At 37.2% G+C, this 20326-nt stretch overlaps 2 protein-coding genes across 2 annotated transcripts; one reads left to right on the forward strand and one right to left on the reverse strand.

Moving 5' to 3' along the window:
* Nucleotides 1-445: 445 nt before the first annotated feature.
* Nucleotides 446-4595, forward strand: LOC142526658 (glucose-6-phosphate 1-dehydrogenase, chloroplastic-like). Its single transcript, XM_075631180.1, has 10 exons — nt 446-811; nt 1431-1594; nt 1714-1808; nt 1895-2009; nt 2411-2616; nt 2680-2829; nt 2915-3035; nt 3143-3372; nt 3460-3660; nt 4131-4595. The coding sequence occupies exons 1-10, from the start codon at nt 595-597 to the stop codon at nt 4378-4380; spliced, it is 1749 nt and encodes a 582-aa protein (XP_075487295.1). The 5' UTR covers nt 446-594; the 3' UTR covers nt 4381-4595.
* A 6538-nt stretch (nt 4596-11133) lies between these two features.
* Nucleotides 11134-12931, reverse strand: LOC142525962 (uncharacterized). Its single transcript, XM_075630242.1, has 4 exons — nt 12609-12931; nt 12192-12406; nt 11825-12076; nt 11134-11507 (listed from the first exon to the last, which is right to left on the reverse strand). The coding sequence occupies exons 1-4, from the start codon at nt 12929-12931 to the stop codon at nt 11134-11136; spliced, it is 1164 nt and encodes a 387-aa protein (XP_075486357.1).
* Between the last annotated feature and the right edge of the window lie 7395 nt (nt 12932-20326).

Below are 20326 nucleotides of genomic sequence, written 5' to 3' on the forward strand. Positions count from 1 at the left end.
GCCACAATCTACTAAGGGGAGAGAGTTTAGGAATGGCAAAAACTTGTGTGAGACGGTCTCAAGGGTCGTATTTTGACAGATATCTTATTTGGGTTATCCATAAAAAAGTATTACTATTTATGTTAAGAGTATTACTTTTTTATTGTGAATATCGATAAGGTTGACCGTCTTATGTATAAAAATTAGTGAGATCATCTCATAAGATACTTGTTTTTAAGAAAATTGTGACCGTACTTTTTCATCTATCAAACAATTTGTGTCATATTAACTATCCTGATATGATATATATTGAAAAATTAATCCCGAGTTCGTTCGAGTTTTGGCCCCAAGTCAAATTCTCTCTCCACTTCGAGATAATCAATTGGAAGGAAAATTCCTGGCCTCATATAAAGGATTGGAACTTAAAGTAATAGCCAAGTAAAGTATTTTGGCATTCTAATATAGCAAAAATATCTTGATTCTACGTTGTAAATCCCAACCTTTCATCTTCTCGTGTACGATAAATGTTCAAGAACGCGTCACCAAAGCGAAGAACGTTTTCTTTTCTCTTCTTTTCGTTTCTCTTTTCTTTGTTTTGATCCTCAAAACATTTGCATGGCTGCTAAGCTTTTGAATCCCTGTGCGCATTCATCTTCTACCACGTTTTCTTCCGTTGGAGACAATTTGTATTTCTCCAAGAATTTTACAATATCGCAAATAACTAATTTCTCCAAATGGGTTCCCAAGAAATTCTCCAGACTTCAGCGAAGAAATCTTTCTCGGCTCAGGTCCTCCAATGGCTACACTCTTAATGCAGTCTCTTTGCAAGATGGTAAGATTTTTCCAGCTGTTACTAGTAATTATATTGTTTTTATGGTTTGATTTGTTCTTTTGTTTTGCTTCATTATTTCCTTTTATTATTTTATGAATTTTGTGTGCACGTATCTACATTTATTAAGTTCTGCCCAAAATGATTTCATTGTTTATTTATTTATCTTTTTTGGGTTTTCTTTATACTGTTATGTATGGTATGAAGCAGATGTCAAGTAGATGGGACATAATTTTAGTTTCTAAGTATAGATATAACCAAAAATAACTGGATTCTTGTAGTTATCTGTTTATGCATCTTGCTGTAAGTGAACATTAATTGCATATCACTCTGGTAACATGTAATCTTCTGAAGGTTGTACTCGTTTTTTGGATAAACTGAGATTTTTTCATTGTTGTTTTCTTATCTCCCAATGTATGTTATCATTAAAACATATTTGGTTGGGTTTATTTATAGAGCTCTAAGTTGCACGCTTTGACTTACTTGAAAATGTCTCGAACCCGTATTGAAAGCTTTTTGTAATGGCGGGTGATGATTGAATTATCTATAGATTGTTCAGTAAATGATGTCCTTTTTAGCTATAAATTTGCTGCAGTAACATGCAAACTCAGTGCGTATGCAGAAGGTTCGGCTGCAAATCCTCTGGCTGAAGAAACACGGTTTTCTGAAGTTGGAGGAGAGGAATCTACTCTTAGCATTATCGTCGTTGGTGCATCAGGGGATCTCGCCAAAAAGAAGATTTTTCCAGCTCTTTTTGCTCTTTATTATGAGGATTGGCTACCTGAGGTTCTTTCTTCATTTCCTCCTATACTTCTTTCCTTGGTTTCGGAAGTGATTTGACACGATTTAGTTTTTTTCATAATAGGATCTAGATACACTGCTGAACTATCCCAATATTCGTGCAGAAATTTTTTGTTTTCGGTTATTCTCGGACTAAGATGAACGACGAGGAGCTAAGAAATATGATTAGTGCAACCTTAACTTGCAGAATTGACAGGAGGTATACATTGGACTAATCATAGTACGTAAAATAACCGATGTATACATCTTACTCTTTGGAGTCGTTCTTTGAATATTCATCTGCAGAGAAAACTGTGATGCTAAAATGGAGCAGTTTTTGAAGAGATGCTTTTACCATTCGGGTCAATACAATTCAGAGGATGATTTTTCAGGGTTGCATCACAAACTTAGCGCAAAAGAGGTATTGAATGAATCTCTGTATTAAGGGTAGGGTCATATGCGCTATGTTCCATTTGCGTCGTAAAGCGCTTATTCATTAAAATAGCTCAATAGACATTGAATCTTATTACAAACCAACGTTCCACACTAACAGATAGGGATCCATGTGCCATGGGTTCCAACGGAACTGATCCTGTGACGAGGATAGCCTTATAATGCTTTTGGGAGTATAAGATTTGTGTTTTAAAAAAATTTCACATAAAATTTTGAAATTTCATGCTGGTTTCTCAATGCCAATGCTTGTGATTTCCTGTTTTAAATAGCAAGAAATCCTGTGTTATCTGCTTGTTCATATGCTTTTTAATTGCTGATACTTCAAAGATTTTATGCGGAAGATTATGATGCTGGGATGAATCTTTTCAGGGTGGTAACCTATCAAACAGGTTATTCTATTTGTCCATACCTCCCAACATATTCGTGGATGTGGTGCGATGTGCTAGTACTAAGTCGTCTTCAACGTCTGGATGGACAAGGGTCATCGTCGAAAAGCCATTTGGTCGTGACTCAGAGTCGTCGAGGGATCTGATACGTTGTCTAATGCAGTATTTGAATGAGGATCAAATATTCCGGTAAGCCCAAGTATCTTTGTTCAACTATGTGAGAAATTTGTTTAATCGAGAACTTTGACCCAGAATTGATCATTATTTGGGCAAGGAGTTGGTTGAAAATCTATCGGTGCTGCGATTTTCAAATCTTGTTTTTGAGCCTCTTTGGTCGAGAAACTACATCCGCAATGTTCAGTTTATATTTTCTGAAGATTTTGGAACTGAGGGACGAGGAGGGTGAGACTCATTGACAAATATCTAATATTTTGATTACGATGTTTTCTTCGCAATTTTTTATAAATCTCCACTGATTTGTTCCCAGGTACTTCGACCATTATGGAATAATCCGCGATATAATGCAAAATCATCTTCTGCAAATGTTAGCATTATTTGCAATGGAGACGCCTGTGAGCTTGGATGCTGAGGATATTAGAAATGAGAAGGTATTACAGTTTATTTTCATGTCTTTGAAACTAGCTCTGAATTTCTAAGAATTTTCAAGATATTTTTGTCTGAATGATCATGTTACAACTGAAATGCAATTAAACAGGTCAAAGTTTTGCGTTCAATGAGGCCATTGCTGCTCGAAGATGTGATTATTGGTCAATACAAGGGACACAACAAGGGTAATAAATCATACCCTGGGTATACAGATGATCATATGGTGCCAAAAGACAGCATCACTCCAACGTTTGCAGCTGCAGCACTTTTTATCAATAATGCTCGTTGGGATGGTGTACCGTTTTTAATGAAAGCGGGCAAAGCTCTCCACACTAAGCGGTAGTTAAATCTTGTACTTCGTATTTATGGAGTCACTTCTGTTGTATTTTGTTGCATGTTATACTGATTTTCTCTAACAAAAACCAGAGCGGAGATTAGAGTTCAGTTCAGACACGTTCCAGGTAACCTATATAAAGGAAACTTTGGGACGGATATGGATAAAGCCACCAATGAGTTAGTGCTTCGTGTACAGCCTGATGAAGCCGTATATTTGATAATCAACAGCAAGGTCCCTGGTCTTGGAATGAGACTAGACCGCAGTGATCTCAACCTGCTTTACAAAGCCAGGTACATAAAAAGATTATGCTCTGACTTATTACATTTAGCGTTTTGATATTAATTGCAAAGCCTTTAAAGTCAATTGTTCCAAAAGTTCGAGCTAATGAGATATGATGAAACTTTAGTTTTATATTTTAAAACTCGATTATGTGTAAGCTATAGAACGGAGAATATTGGCTCGGAATTATAAGCATGCATGTGCATATTGGTGGGGATCTGGGATTTCGGACAAATACAGCCCATATGCTAGCAGTCCAGACCAATTTAATGAAATATAAAGAGGAATACACTTAAATGTCACGAGTTTGAAATCTCCTGGATTTGATGCCATTTTAGAGCTTTATGTCCCAAAATTTGGAAACATACATCACTTTTAGGTTAAATGAATAGTTGTTTTTCGGGTGGAATCTTGATTCTCACGTTGCTCTACTGTTCTATCTATACTTCAACTACTGTTACTATTTGAATTCATTCTAAAGGTACCCGAGGGAAATCCCAGATGCTTATGAGAGACTCCTGCTAGATGCCATAGCAGGAGAGCGAAGATTATTCATCAGAAGTGATGAGCTCGATGCTGCATGGGCTCTCTTCACTCCACTGCTGAAGGAATTGGAGCAACGGAAAATTTCACCTGAATTGTACCCATATGGAAGCAGAGGACCAGTCGGGGCGCACTATCTTGCCGCGAAGCACAATGTGCGATGGGGAGATCTTATTGGTGAGGAGTGAATCTTGAGTATTATTTTTGCAGTCCTTCAGATGAAATGGTTGGAGGCTTTTTGTTTGTACAGGAATTCAAGAATTTAGTGTATGCATTACAATCAATATTCAGACCTTAAAAGTGAACATGCAATGGGTTTGATGTGGACCTTAGTGCACCCAAAATAGGGGATATTTTGAGGAGACGTTTCTCCAAATGCCCCAGCTGTTGTATGGGCACTAAATTATGTTCGGGCATTTCATTTTTAATTTTTTAACTTTTGGTTTTTTATTCTTATTTTTATTTTTTGTGTTTGAGACTCCTCAAACGAACACAATTAAGTTTTTTTTTTTTTTTTTTAAAAAAATCTATCAATACATAGTTTCTTACTAACTAAATGTACCAATTTTTTCGGAATAGGTATCAATTTGAGTGAATCTTTTAGGGTTTTGTTGAATTCTCCAAATTTCAATGAAAATACAAATGGTAAAGATTCTTGAGTTTAAAAAAAAATCTATCAGTACATCGTTTCTTACTAACTAAATGTACCAATTTTTTCGGAATAGGTATCAATTTGAGTGAATCTTTTAGGGTTTTGTTGAATTCTCCAAATTTCAATGAAAATACAAATGGTAAAGATTCTTGAGTTTAAAAAAAAATCTATCAGTACATCGTTTCTTACTAACTAAATGTACCAATTTTTTCGGAATAGGTATCAATTTGAGTGAATCTTTTAGGGTTTTGTTGAATTCTCCAAATTTCAATGAAAATACAAATGGTAAAGATTCTTGAGTTTAAAAAAAAATCTATCAATACATAGTTTCTTACTAACTAAATGTACCAATTTTTTCGGAATAGGTATCAATTTGAGTGAATCTTTTAGGGTTTTGTTGAATTCTCCAAATTTCAATGAAAATACAAATGGTAAAGATTCTTGAGTTCATTTTAATTTACAACATTCTCAATTTTCATTTCTCACATAATACTTGCAAAATTTCCCACTTTTTCTATACTCCACCAAATTTTCTTAATTTCCAATGTCCAAATTTTTCGAGTAAAGCTCTCGAATTCCGTTTTATAAATGTCACTCAGAATATTGTTGGAGTCGCCAATTTTTCATTGAAGCTCAGTCTCATGGAATTTGTCTGCTTCAACCATCGGGGATTCAATCCATTGATACAAGTGACAATGATAAAGGGACATAAACACCTTCTCAAATTCACAATTTCCTCCATTCTCATCACAAATTGAACTTGAAAAATATAACTCTCAATTAGGAAACCGAGACGGGCCACGAATCTGATGGAGATCATGGAAAGAGAACAATGTGGACATAAGCAGATGATAAGCTCCTTGCAACACCCTACATGATCGTAAACGAAGACTCGGTAGTGGGTGATGGCCGGAAAGGTGAGTTTTTTTGGAAATGGGTCTGTTTGTTAAAAAAATAGTGAAAAGATATAATGGAATCTACTATAAATGATACAGTGATCGACAAGCGGATGGAATTGTTGGGACATTGGTTTTCTCGTGTCCACATTACAGCGGAAGTTTTAAAATCTAATTTTGACATTCAAAATATTTGGACACTCGTATGGTTTGGGTTGATAAACATACATAAGATGTTTAAACTTTTACCTTAGTGTTGCGTGTTTTCTTGATTGCTCGCAAGCGCACGACGTCAATTTATAGTAAAATGTATTTTTGACTACAAGTGTCGATCCCACGAGGAGTGTGTATATAAACGTATATCAATTCTTGTAATTAGAATAATCCCAACTTTATCTAGAAAATTCAGTAAAATGTTTGGTTTGCTTAAACAAATTAATTGAAAATAAAGAATTAATCTAATCACCGAGTTGAGAAATAACAGTGAGATAAAATATCTAGAGAAATGATTTCATTAAGTTTCTCCGATAATTATTACCAATTAAACTTATATTGGCCAAGAACACTTAATTATTTTATTACCCATTTCCCAAGTGATGAAAAAACTATATCATTCAAACCTCAATTCAAAAATTCCTAATAAGAATCTAGATTAAAATGATAAATGCAAACTATGTTCTTGCCTAAGCCTCTCTAAAGTTATATGCCTTTCGAACGATATAAACATTCAACGATGCGTCTCTAACGATCTTTAATCCTTGTTCTTCTCCCGAGTTGTATAATTAATCAGACAACACACAATTTATGGTGGTAAATTGCAGCCAAATAAGCACAGAGAACACAATTAAACAAAAATGGAATTCAATCAAACAAACCACTGCGTCAAATCATCGTATCAACAAAGCTACGTCATTCTCTAGACTAGAAAATTAGTTCATGACGAATTCTAAAAAGAAACAACACATGTTTGAATATTTAGACATTGAAACACTAGAAAGTATAGATGCGAAAGAGTAGATGATAAATCCGAAGTTTCGTCTTTGTCCCCAGATCCTTCGTTCTTCGTATTTGTGATCGATCTTTGCTTTCCGGATCTTCGTCTCGTGTTTGCTCCTGCTCTCTATTCTGTTTTCTCTCCAAAAGGGCGTTCTCTTCTTCTGAACCCTTGTTTTCTTTTTCTTTTTATCCTTTCCTCCGGGCCGTGAGTCGAAGCACATTTACTCTTTCCTCGCCGCCATTACCGCCACGGCGCTGAGTAAGTAGCGCCTAGGCGCCCGTGGTTCGCTCTTGTAGGCGTCGCGGCGCTTGTTCTTAGTGCCTAGGCGCTTATTCTTCGGCAATGAGGCGCCGCGGCGCTTCTTGGGCAGCGCCTATGCGCTTGTTGTGGCGCTGCGGCTTTCGTATATCAAAGTTTCACGCTCAAAAATACCTCTGATTGCTCTAAACCATCAACTAGTTGTTTATCCCCTGCACGGCACAAAAACAACAAAAACAGGCGTAATTCTGTTCGAAACCAATATAGATCAAATGGATTAACATATAAATTAAGTGCAATTCTTGCACTTATCAAACCCCCCAAACTTGAACTTTTGCTACTCCCGAGCAAAATAAAAGAAAAAATAGAAATGCAGACTCAAGCAAGAAATTAACGCTGACAACTATAGTAATGGATAAGCAAAAAATGACAGTGGCATTAGATTTATTTATTTTCATGTGATTCGTAATTACTCGAGAGTCACGTGCGTGTGTGATATGTCAATGTTTATTTACCTCATCGAATGCGCAAATAAATTCACAATGCCTGATCGCCTTATAAACTTAAGAAATCTTCAGCTCGGTGCAACTCACACTTCACTAAAATACACATTTACTTACACAGATCACAAAGGACTTTATTGGTGATTATTTGGCTCATAAGATATTCAACACAAGTATACCAAAGATGAAGTCACACAACAAGATGCTTGCATGCAAATGATTAAAGTCTATACTCGTTTACCATGTTTATCAGGTATACATAAGCTTGACTTGAACAACTTTTCTCCACTAGTATATTGGATAAATGTGACAAGGTTAATAGGTCTTGTAGACTTGTAACGTTAGGCTACGGCTCATGGCTACAATAAAGGTCTGAAGATCAAAATTTGAGAGAAATATTTGAACTTCATCAATTTCACTCATTTTCATTCTCTTTTCATTCACCATCCACTTATTGTTTTCTTCTCATCCATATCCTTAATTTCCCATATATATTTTTTTCACCAATTTTGATTCACACTTTTTTTTAAACTCTTTTTTGCATATTTAATTTATCTCTTTCTTTTCAAGGAGTACTTGAATCATTACAACACCAATGAACTTATTTCTCTCAAAATTAGGTAGGATAATAAGTGTATAAGCTTCATTTGGTAGATGTGGTGGGATATAGAATAGATACAAGTGGGGGCTAATTGTATGTCATTGACACACACCACTTAATTTTTAGTAGGTTCAAAATGGAACACTAGAGATATTTCATGTTCATTTGGTAGGCTCGAAGGCTCAAAACGGTTCCAAAGATTGCCTAAATCATTCCTATGTCACATATTATCCGTATTTCGCCTCAAAAAGTGTTCAAACAAGTTCTAGATTACCTTCAATCCATTAGTCATCTCATAAAAACCAATCACATGCATTGTTCAACTAAAATGTATTATGAGATAGTCACAAAAAGAAATTTCAAGCATCTCAATCAACCGCGGTTCAATGGGCTAACAATTGATAATGAACAAAAAAGAAGGCCCAAAGATATTGAGAAAAATTGCATAGATCATCTCTGTGTTTGCAAAAGTGTCAGTCAATGTCATGCGAGAATTACTAAAAATCAGATTTCTATCGTTTAATTAGCATCACAGGCACGCAAATTGTCTCTAGGCACCGATAATATCAACAAACATGACAGTGCATAAAAATGTGACTCCAAAGTAATCATGAATACATTTATGCTTTAGCATCACGATTTTATTTTCATCATCGGCCTCCCGATAGCTTATCCATGACTTATCCTAACAACTCTAGCACGCATTAAACAACGAAAGACTAGAATCTACAGTGCAGGGAATAACTAATCATGCAATTTATAAAATAAAAACGAATTAACAACTGAAATTCAAAACTAAAGCAGAGTAAACGAAAGCAGTGTAAACGACCTCCCCCAAACTTAAGTACGTGCATTATCCCTAATGTATAGTAATAAAGAAAGAAAAAAAATAGGGTATTACGTACCTCATACAGCGAGCATCAGGACTCGCTGTCTTCGTCGGACAACTCAACCTCCTCCTCATAATCATACTCAACGTCATCCTCAATAGTTCTGTGGGAAAATGCTGGCGGCAGTGGAAATGGCGCGGGAGAAGCACCGGTCGCAGGGAATTGCTGTGTAAGCACACGATGAAAATCAAGCACGTAGTCCATGTGCTCGCGTGTAATTCGCCACTGTCTCCTCATAATATGCTCTAGATCATCGAGAAGCTTGTGTGCGGTTTGTCCCCTCCCTACACGTGCCTGTCGTGCATGGGGTGCCTGTGTGGCGGGAGGTGGCTGCGCTCTACTCCCTGACGCCTCTTCCGAAGCACTAGTAATCTGTCTTTGTCTTCTATCCATCGGGAGGGGCTCAACCAATGAGATATTGACTCTCATCCGCAACAATGCCTCGCTATCATCCCATGTAACCCCTGCTAACTGACATAGATCTGTAATGGTAGAAGAGTGGGGCATGATAACTGTGGATGTGCCCCGAGCAGCCTGCAATATCGACGTCATAATCACCCGGCCTGCGTCGACAGTCCTGCCTGTGACAATACAATATACCAACGCTGCCTTCGCCTTCGTAACATCCGATACGTGCCTAGATGGCATCAACTGTGAGGCTACAAAGTGATACCAGTTATACGGCTCTCTCTTCATAGACGTCGCAGGAAATGTAACCGGGGCTCGTTGATTATTTAGTTTTCAAACCGTGCCCGGCTCACATAGTGTGGTAATGATCTCCTCATAGGGATATTCCTCTCGTATAAACATCATATACTCATCAGGGTCATAGTACGGCATCGAGTATAACGAATTAATAGTCTCACTACTGAAGGTAACCATCCGCCCCCTTATCTTTACTCGGTATTCCTCGTGTTTTACCTTAAGATTTGCATAAAATTCCCTAACAAGGGACATCACAGCATCAATTGGGGGCTTAAAAAATTCCGCCCAATTTATTGCTCAAGCACGAGCCAATGTAGTACAATTTGGGTTGCTCTGATCCATGCCCTTTCTCTCTGCATATTTTTCTCTAATAGTTTCATATAATTCTCGGCGCCAACTGCATCCTAGAATCTTTGTCTATCAAAACTGACAGTAGACGACTCGGTAACTCCAGACTCATCTCGCTTATTCTTCTTCTTAGGCGGCATATTTCAATTCAAGATAGACCTCGCTCAACAACAATTTCAATAACGCCTCACCCAACAATATTTCAACAATTCATCACCCACAATACCAACACAATAAATCAATTAAAGATCCCCTCTAACATGCAATACTCCCAATCCAACAATTTCCAACAACAAACTCACTGAGACAATTCATCGAACACTGTGTGTACGTAATTAAAAACTCAATTCTTTCATATTTCAAGCGTTTAAAATCAAGAATTACTATCCAAAGGCTGTTACCTTATGATTTGTTACCCAAAATATGCTTCAATCCGTACGGTGTCGGCTTGTTGAAGAATTCTCTTGGAGATTGTTGAGCCAAAGAGGTGCTAGGAGTGAGAAATTTTTGGTGGATTTGGGTTGATGATGATTTGTTTGGTGTAATGTGGTGTTTTGAAAGAGAAATTGTGGAGGATTTATGGTGAGGGACGAAATTTCAGTGGTGGAGGAAAGTAAGGGCCGCGACGCTTGGTGTATTTTTTTTGAAAATAAACCTCGGATCCCTTTTTTTTATAGCACGAACTAGCGTCGCGGCGCTAACACTTCAGCCCATCTGGCACTGCGGTGCTGATTACTGGCGCCTAGGCGCTTTCTCTATTCGAACGTCTTGCGCCACGGCGCTGGATTCCTAGCGCCACGGCGCTGCCTCTTCGCATATCTTGGCGCTGCGGCGCTGGTTTTGGGGCGCTGCAGCGCTGAGTCTCCCAATTTTTTTTTATTTTTTTTCGACGCCCGATTCAACTTTTACATGCATAAGAAAACACATATCAATGTCTAATTGTCACATGCGGAGTTCAATAAAAATAAGAAGATGTAAAAGCAATTATACTACTGAAAATAAAATAACAAAAGCAGTAAACGATACTGGTTGGGTTGCCTCCCAACAAGCGCTTGGTTTAACGTCGTCAGCCTGATTGTCACTAATCCTGTTCAAGGTGGGTCGTGAGAACTTTTGGATGCTTTGATCTCCACCCTTTGACCTTCGACATCCATTGTCAATTTTCTTTGTTTCAAGTCGATGATGGCTCCAGCAGTAGCTAAGAATGGTCGTCCTAGAATGATACGAACATTCTTATTGTTCTCCACGTCAAGTACCACGAAATCTGCTGGTAGCCTCAATTTATCAATTTTAAGTTCAACATTTTCTACACAACCCAATGGCACCTTCACCAATTTATCTGTTAGCTGCAAGATTACTTCTGTGGGTTTGATCCCGCTCAGTCCAAGTTTCTCGTAAATAAAACTTGGCATTATATTCACACTTGCTCCTGAATCACAGATAGCTTTTTCCACCAATTGACCCCCTATTTCACATGGCACAACAAATCACCGGGATCTAGCAGCTTCTGAGGAAGATTTCTTCGTGTTACTTCTGAAAATTTCACTTCCCCCTGATCTACAGAATCAATATTAGTGTGTAGGTTATTGAGATCGTCAAGACCTTTTTTCTTTTGAAATTCTGCTTGTAAAAATCTATGGGGATATGGAAGTAAAGAAATATCAATGCATTGATTTGAATCATACCTCTCATTTTTCTCACCTCGGACTCTTTTGGTTAGAGTTGGCTTTTCATCCTGGTTAGGTGTGGGTCTAATCTATTTCTCTTCTCTGCTTACCACACCAATCTCCTCGTGCTGTATAAAAACGGCATTCACTTCTCTCAGATTTGGGTCTGCAGTCTTTTGTACTGCGTCTGACGGTTGAGACGTGAGTTGCTTCGTTATCTGCCCCACTTGCGACTCAAGGATTTTCAAGGAAGCACCAATATTCGACATGTGTGTCTCAAGGCTGTCAAGTTTAGACTCAGTCCTAGCCATTCTCTTTCCAGATTCAGCAACAAATGCTCCAACCAAATCCTCAAATGATGTCTTCCCTTCCCCATTGATGTATTGAACCACGGTGAAGGATTCAATACATTCTTATTATTTGCGTAAGAAAAATTTTCATGGTTTCGCAACCCAAGATGATAAGTATTAGGGGAGGGTTACCTCGATATCCTCCATAGCCTCCAAAATTCTTGTTGTTTATATATTGAACTTCTTCTGGAAATTGTGATTCTTCAACAACAACCGATGGTCCCTCAGTGTTTGATGTACTCACTTTATTCATAGTCGCTTTCTGTGTAGTCAATGCTGATACTTGCGCAGTGAGTGATGTGATAGGATCCACAGCATAAACTCCAGCTGTCCTCTTTACTCCTGACCTCTCAGACGGGCATTGATAGCTATTATTAGTCATCTGCTCAAGCAAGTCATATGCTTGAGCAGGAGACTTGGCAAAAATCGTGCCACATGCCGCTGCATCCACTGTTGTCCGTGTCTGACCATTCAACCCGTTATAGAAAAGCTCAATTTGTACCGGTCTTCAAAACATGATTCGGGCACTTCCGCAACAACTCCTTATACCTTTCGCATGCCTCATAAAGCTGATCAAAGTCAGTCTGCCTGAAAGTACTGATCTCAATCTTCAACTGTGCAGACTTTGCAAGGGAGAAATATTTAGACAGAAACTTTGTTGCCAACTCTTGCCATGTTATGATGCTCCCCAGTGGCAATGATTGGAGCCATCCTCTTGCTTTGTCTCTGAGAGAAAACGGAAACAAATGCAGCCTAATAATATCATCAGGAACATTATTAATTTTTACCGTATCCGTGATCTCCAGGAAAGTCCTCAAATGAACGTGAGGATCGGCAATGGCAGTTCCCGCAAATTGGTTCTGTTGAACCATATTTATCAGTGCAGGCTTCAACTCGAAATTGTTGGCATTTATGGTCCCTCGAGCAGTGTTAGTATAATGTGCGTTGATCACTGGTCTGAAGTGATCTCTGATAGGTATAGCCTCTGTTGGGTTATATCTCGTGTCCTCTCTGTTTTAATCCATTGCATGGATTTCTTCCCTTCTCGCTTTTCTTAGTCTTCTCCCAGTTCTTTCGATTTCCGAATCAAAAATAGGCAAATCAGGGCTGTGCGATCTGAGCATGCACTGTCAAGCAGAGAAAATGAACGACTCAATAAAAAATAACTATAAAATAAAATAAAATAAAATGCTCTAAATTAAAATCTAGACTAATTGGTAACAATACTGATATAAATTCAAATTTTGACACTCCCCTACAACGGCGCCAAAAACTTGTTGCGTGTTTTCTTGATTGCTCGCAAGCATACGACGTCAAGTTATAGTAAAATGTATTTTTGAATACAAGTGTCGATCCCACGAGGAGTGTGTATATAAACGTATATCATTGCTTGTAATTAGAATAGTCCCGACTTTATCTAGAAAATTCAGTAAAATGTTTGGTTTGCTTAAACGAATTAATTGAAAATAAAAAATTAATCTAATCACCGAGTTGAGAAATAACAGTGAGAGAAAATATCTAGAGAAATGATTTCATTAAGTTTCCACGAAAATTATTCCCATTTAAATTTATATCCATGAATTCCAATTATTTAATGGCCAAGAACACTTAGTTATTTTATTTCCCCTTTCCCAAGTGACGAATAAACTATATCATTCAAACCTCGATTCAAATATTCCTAATAAGAATATAGATTAAAATGATAAATGCAAACAATGTTCTTGCCTAAGCCTCTCTAAAGTTATACGCCTTTCGAACGATATAGACATTCAACGATGCGTCTCTAATGATCTTTAATCCTAGTTCCTCTCCCGAGTTGTAGAATTAATCAGACAACACACAATTTCTGGCCGGTAAATTGCAGTCAAATAAACACAGAGACACAATTAAACCAAAACGGAATTCAATCAAACAAACCCCTGCGTCAAATCATCGTATCAACAAAGCTACGTCATGCTCTAGACTAGAAAATTAGTTCATGACGAATTCTAAAAAGAAACAACACAGTGTTTGAATATTTAGACATTGAAACACTAGAAAGTATAGATGCGAAAGAGTAGATGACAAATCCGAAGTGTCGTCTCTGTCCCTAGTGTTAGAGTAGGTGCCCGTCGAGCCAAGTGTTGGCCGAGTGTTCACAATGAAATTTTATGTATAAACAATCTTTATTTTAATAATATTTGAAATTATTGTTTTGGCACATCTTTATCTGTATACCCATGCTTGTTGAATAGATAAAGTCCTTGAATAGACAAATAGTAGAAAGAATATGAGATGCTCATATGATGAGTATCATGAAACTCATATTTGGAATACTGTATATTCTAAACAGTTCCTAGTCGATTCAGCCGCCGCTAAGAAGGATATAGGCCGCTCGAGTTTGAGACTAGTATCTGCGATGTGAGTACCATGTTTCATTGGTAGTGGACATTGTGATGTCCGAGCATGCAGATAGATGTTCCTGGTAGAGTGCATTGAACAACCCTCCATAAAGGACTTTCCAAGTGGTTCTCACTTATCGAGTGGAAATGTCCTAGTTTATGGTTGTACACCATTAGTCCTTATGACCCGGGACAACATTGAGACTCTATATTCTAGCATTGCACTTTGACTTGTTTACCGACTCTCATGGGGTCATCAGGTGGCAAGGTTGGGTGTTTTGTCGAAACATATAGGAGTCGATGCATTGTAGTCGGGGATTCACCGCTTACCTTCGGGTATGGATATCCTATGTGATCACATGTATATGTAGTATGAAATCTCTGATCAGAGTATGGTGGTAATTATGAAAGGGGTTTCATAGATTACACCATCGATGCAACTATGACATGACACATAGTATCGATTCTTTGACACCTCTCGATATACCAATAGTTGTCGAATCGGTCATGATATATGAGATGAAGGGACCGTACTGTACGCTAACCATAATTGAATGGTTCTTGCAGGCACTATCATTTGATACCTAGGGAATCATGTAAGCGATGCTGCTAGGTGTTTAACATGATTGGTTGGGTACTATCAGATTTGAGTTCTGACGTTCTTATTATCAAGGAGTTGATAAGTAAAAATGGAGCAATTAGGGTATGCTCATATAAGAACATGTTTAGTCCCAAATCACATGGAGATGTGAACCCACAGGCTAGTTGAATCATTGAACCATTGAGGGTCACACAAGTGCTAACTTTTTAGATCCCGTTGAGAAGTAAAATAGTTAAATATGTTGAACGGCTTATAAATGAGTTTATAAGTGCAAATAAAAATAGAAGTATGACTTCTATAAGGAGAATGTAACTTTTAATTTGAGGAAGTGTTCCTAAATTAAAAGTTGGCCAAATAAATAATTTATTTCAAAATTGTGATTTTCATAAACATTATTATGGACTAAATTAAATTAATTCAAGTGTTGAATTAATTAAACACTAGTGGGCCTAGTAGAGACAAATAATTAAATTAATTCAAGTGTAGAATTAATAAAACATCATTGGGCCTTGTAGAGCCCAATTAGAAATAATTATTCAACTAGTGGGCTTGAGTAAAATCAAGTAAGGTTTAATTGATCTCAAATTTGTTTAAGACAATTAAATTAAAGTTCATGGGCTTTGTAATTGTTACAAGCCCAAATAGAATTGCATGCATGGGAGGTGAAAGGTTGGGAGACAATTTTTTCAATGTCCAAGGCATGGCATACTTTTGGAACACAACAACTTTTCCCACAACCAAGAAAAGTTTCTCCCCTTCACTCCATGATGCTATGGCCAAAATACTGATGAAAAATCTCTACCATTTTTTTTCTTCATTTTGTTGAGGAAAGATTATTCTTCTCAACGAAAAATACTCTAATTTTTCTAATGCAAAATTAGAGTGGTTCTACTTTGTTAGTGGTTAACCTAATTTTGAAGGAAGGAGTCCAAGAACAAGGAGGCTTGTAGATTGGTCATCCATTCAAGAGCTAAGGTGTTTACACCTTAGTTGGAGCCAATAATCAATCTTTGAGATTGATAGGTAATTTCTTTAACACACTATGTATGACATATTTTCGTGTTATGTTATTTGCTACACTACATCTTGTGAGGTGCTCGGTTTTGTTTTCTTGTCGAAAAATATTTTTACAAAAACTTCCGTTGTCCAACCGGGCACCGTAACCGATCCCCTTTCACCTAGATCCTTCGTTCTTCGTATTTGTGATCGATCTTCGCTTTCCGGATCTTCGTCTCGTGTTTGCTCCTGCTCTCTTGTCTGTTTTCTCTCCAAAAGCGGCGTTCTCTTCTTCTGAACCCTTGTTTTCTTTTTTCTTTTTTTATCCTTTCTTCCGGGTCGTGAGTCGAAGCTCATTTACTCTTTCCTCACCGCCATTAGCACCGCGGCGCTGAGTAAGTAGCGCCTAGGCGCCCGTGGTGCGCTCTTGTAGGCGCCGTGGCGCTTGTCCTTCGAACAAATGAGTGTTGCGGCGCTTGTTGTGGCGCTGCGGCTCTCGTATATCGCAGTTTCACGCTCAAAAATATCTCTGATTGCTCTAAACCATCAACTAGTTGTTTATCCCCTGCACGACACAAAAACAAAAAAAACAGGCGTAATTCTATTCGAAACCAACATATATCAAATGGATTAACATATAAATTAAGTGCAATTCTTGCACTTATCACTTATTGAATTTTCACTTGGCTCCAACTACGCAGGTATAAGCGAACGTATCTCTTGTTGTAAATCCCACGTACGTTCTTAGAATCTCCTTTCTTCAATTTTCGAATCAGGTCCACGATCGGATTACTTGTTCCTCTTCTAAATTGCACTAGAAATTTAGAAAAAATTTTCGTTGAGATTAATCAAACGAGAGGAGGCTCAAAACCCTTTGAAAAACCAAAGGCGGTGGCCGAAAATTGTGAGAGGAGAGGAGGAAGGATTTTTCGAAATTCCTTGCTTGAAGGCTAGGGTTTCAAAATTGCACGACTTCATTCTCATTAACCATAAACCTAATACATATATATAATATGTGTATATATATATATAATATATATATATATATATAAGTTTAATGCCTGTTAATTAAATTAAAATACTTAATGAGATTAATCAATTAATTATTCTAGTCCAACTAGTTTAATTAATTAATTAATTCTTTTAAAGTCAATTAAAAATCCTAATAATTTGTATGTTGGTCTTGTACTACTACAATCCCATAATAAATAAACTCATTACATTTAATTTAAATCCTTTATAAAATCAACATTTGAATTATAAATTCACAACTTGAATTTATCACCTCCCAAATTTAATAGTCCTTGAATTTATTCTCTCCAAATTTTAAATATCATAAATTCAACTCCCTGAATTTATTCTCTCAAAATTTAATTATCATAAATTCAATTCCTTGAATTTACTATATCGTAATTTTATATAAATTCAACTCCTTGAATTTATTATCTCAATGTTATAAAAAAAATTCAACTCCTTTAATTTATTATCTCAACGGGGACAAAATAATCCAATACTTGTGTGACCCTCAATGGTTCAGGGATACAGCTAGCTGTGGGTTCACAACTCTTTGTGACTCAGGACATAATCTTTTATTCGTTTTTACCCTAATTTGCCTTATTCTATGTATCAACATTGATAATGAGAATGTCAGAAATCATATTTCTTATTAAACACATCGAATCATGGAAAGAGCTTCTAGTAGCATCGCCCCATGATCTCCTAGGTATCACTAATAGTGCCTGCAAGAACCAGTCGTTTATGATTAACGTACAGTAAAGTCCTTTCATCTCATATGTGCCGATCGAATCTGCAAAAATTGGTTCATCGAGGGTTGCATAAGAATTCAATAACTATGTGATACATATTTGTGAATAAATAGTGGCATCGCATGTATAATTGGAAAACTCCTTCTTTAACGTACATCTCATAATCTGGTCAGAGATTCCATGCACTATTATTTCATCATATCACATACGATATCCACACCACTGGCTCCTACATGTGTCGCAACTGTACCCAATCTCGCCACATCATTACCTCCCTGGAGTCGAAAAACGAGTCAAAACATAGCCCTAGCATATAGAGCCTCAGTTTTGTCCCGGGTCGTAAGGACTAATGGTGTACAATCATAACCACAGACTTATCATCTCGATGAATGATAACCACTTGGAAAGTCCGAGGGAGGATAGTTCGGTATAATCATCATATGACTACTCATCTGCGTGTTTGGACATTTCTGTGCCCTTACCAAGAAATGTGGTATACAACATCACAGATGCTAGTCTCGAGCTCAAGTGACCTTTATACATGTTTTAGGCAGCTGAATCGACTAGGAAAAAATTTATATTATACAGCGTTTACAAATGAGTTTCAACATCGAATTATGATTCATTCGTATTAAAGTATAATCAAGGACTTTATCTATGCTGATTGCATGAGTATACAGATAAAGCAAAACGAAACCATAAAAAGTTAAATTATATTAAAATAAAGATTGTTTGTTACACTTGAGTCAATAAATTTCCTAGCCAACCGTTGACTTTTAGGACATTTACTCTAACAATCTCCCACTTGTTCTAGAGCCAACTACCCATAAAATTTAATCTCAATGCCTCACAATGCTTCTCAAACAATGGTCCTGGCAAGGTCTTTGTAAGTGGATCAGCAACATTATCTGCAGAGGCGACTCTTTCGATTGATATATCTCCTCTTCCCACATTCTTCCGAATGATGAGAAATTTCCTCAGTACATGTTTGGATCGCTGATGAGACCTTTGTTCTTTTGCTTGCGCAACGGAACCAGTGTTGTCGCAGTACACCGGGACTGGATCAACTCCATTAGGAATAACGTCCAACTCTTGGACGAAATTCCTCATCCAAACTTCCTCTTTGGCTGAAGCAGATGCAACAATGTATTCAACCTCAGTGTTGGAATCCGCAACGGTGTCTTGCTTGGAAATTTTTCGAGAGACCGCCGCACCATTTAGCAAAAACACAAAAACTAGAGGTCGATTTCGAATCATCTACGTCACATTGGAAGCTAGAATCAGTGTAGCATTTTAATTTCAATTCTCCACCTCCATAGACAATGAACAAGTTCTTCATCCTTCTTAAGTACTTAAGAATATCTTTCACGGCCTTCCATTGCATTGGACTAGGGTTCGCCTGATATCTGCTTGTAACACTCAGAGCGTAAGCAACATAAAGACATGTCAATATCATACCATACATGATACTACTAATGGGTGAACCATATGGAATATGTGTTATCATCTCTATCTATTCATCAGTTTTGGGACACATAGCTTCAGATAGAGTAACACCATGACACAATGGTAAGTATCCTCTCTTGGAATCTTCCATAGAGAATCGCTTCAGGATGGTATCGATATAAGTGGCTTGGGTGAGCCCCAGGATCATCTTTGATCTATCTCTATAGATTTTCTATTCCCAATACATAGGATGCTTCACCCAGGTCTTTCATTGAGAATTTACTTGCTACCATACTTTAGTTGATTGCAGTAATCCTATAACATTCCCAATGAGCAAGATATCATCAACATATAGTATCAGGAATGTCATTACACTCCCATTAACTTTCTTGTACACGCATGATTCCTCAGGATTCTTAACAAAACCAAATTCCTTGTTAGTGCTATAAAATCTGATGTTCCAACTCCTTGACGCCTAGCTTGAAACCATATATTGATCTCTGAAGTTTGCATACCTTATTCTCACCTCCTACTGATGTGTATCCCTCAGGTCGAGACATATAAATTTCTTCTTTGATGTTCCCATTGAGGAATGCAGTCTTTACATACATTTGCCATATCTCATAGTCATACCATGCTATTATGACTAGTAGTATTCTACTGGACTTAAACATAGCAATTGGTGAAAAAGTTTTCTTATAGTCAATTCGTTGCCTTTGAGTATAACCTTTTGCAACCAGTCTTACTTTGAAGGTCAGTACCTTCCTATCCGCCCCAAGCTTTCTTTTGTAGATCGATTTACATCCTATAGGAACGATTCCCTCAGGTGGATCCACCAATGCCCAGATTTGGTTTGAATACATAGAGTCCATTTCAGACTGTGGATGAATCAGTATCAGATATTGCTTCTTTGAACACAAGGCTCATCATGGCCTTGTTAATGAAGAAGCGTATTGTAACATACCATACTTTTAAGCTACTTGAAATTTGCGGAAAAATAAAAAATTTCTTAAGTAAATCGTAATCATCAAATTGCGTTAACAAATATTTGACCGTCTAAAATATTTGGAATAAAAG

The sequence above is a fragment of the Primulina tabacum genome, chromosome 15 (assembly GCF_025594145.1).
Source record: "Primulina tabacum isolate GXHZ01 chromosome 15, ASM2559414v2, whole genome shotgun sequence".
Taxonomy (NCBI): domain Eukaryota; kingdom Viridiplantae; phylum Streptophyta; class Magnoliopsida; order Lamiales; family Gesneriaceae; genus Primulina; species Primulina tabacum.

Coding starts and splice junctions, on each gene's coding strand:
- LOC142526658 (XM_075631180.1), top strand. CDS start 595: ATGGCTGCTAAGCTTTTGAATCCCTGTGCGCATTCATCTTCTACCACG. Junction 2,617..2,679: donor AATGAGGATCAAATATTCCG/GTAAGCCCAAGT, acceptor ACTTTGACCCAG/AATTGATCATTATTTGGGCA. Junction 3,373..3,459: donor AAAGCTCTCCACACTAAGCG/GTAGTTAAATCT, acceptor AACAAAAACCAG/AGCGGAGATTAGAGTTCAGT.
- LOC142525962 (XM_075630242.1), bottom strand. CDS start 12,931: ATGGTTCAACAGAACCAATTTGCGGGAACTGCCATTGCCGATCCTCAC. Junction 12,407..12,608: donor CTTTATGAGGCATGCGAAAG/GTATAAGGAGTT, acceptor CCCGTCTGAGAG/GTCAGGAGTAAAGAGGACAG. Junction 11,508..11,824: donor TATACAGCACGAGGAGATTG/GTGTGGTAAGCA, acceptor CATGTGAAATAG/GGGGTCAATTGGTGGAAAAA.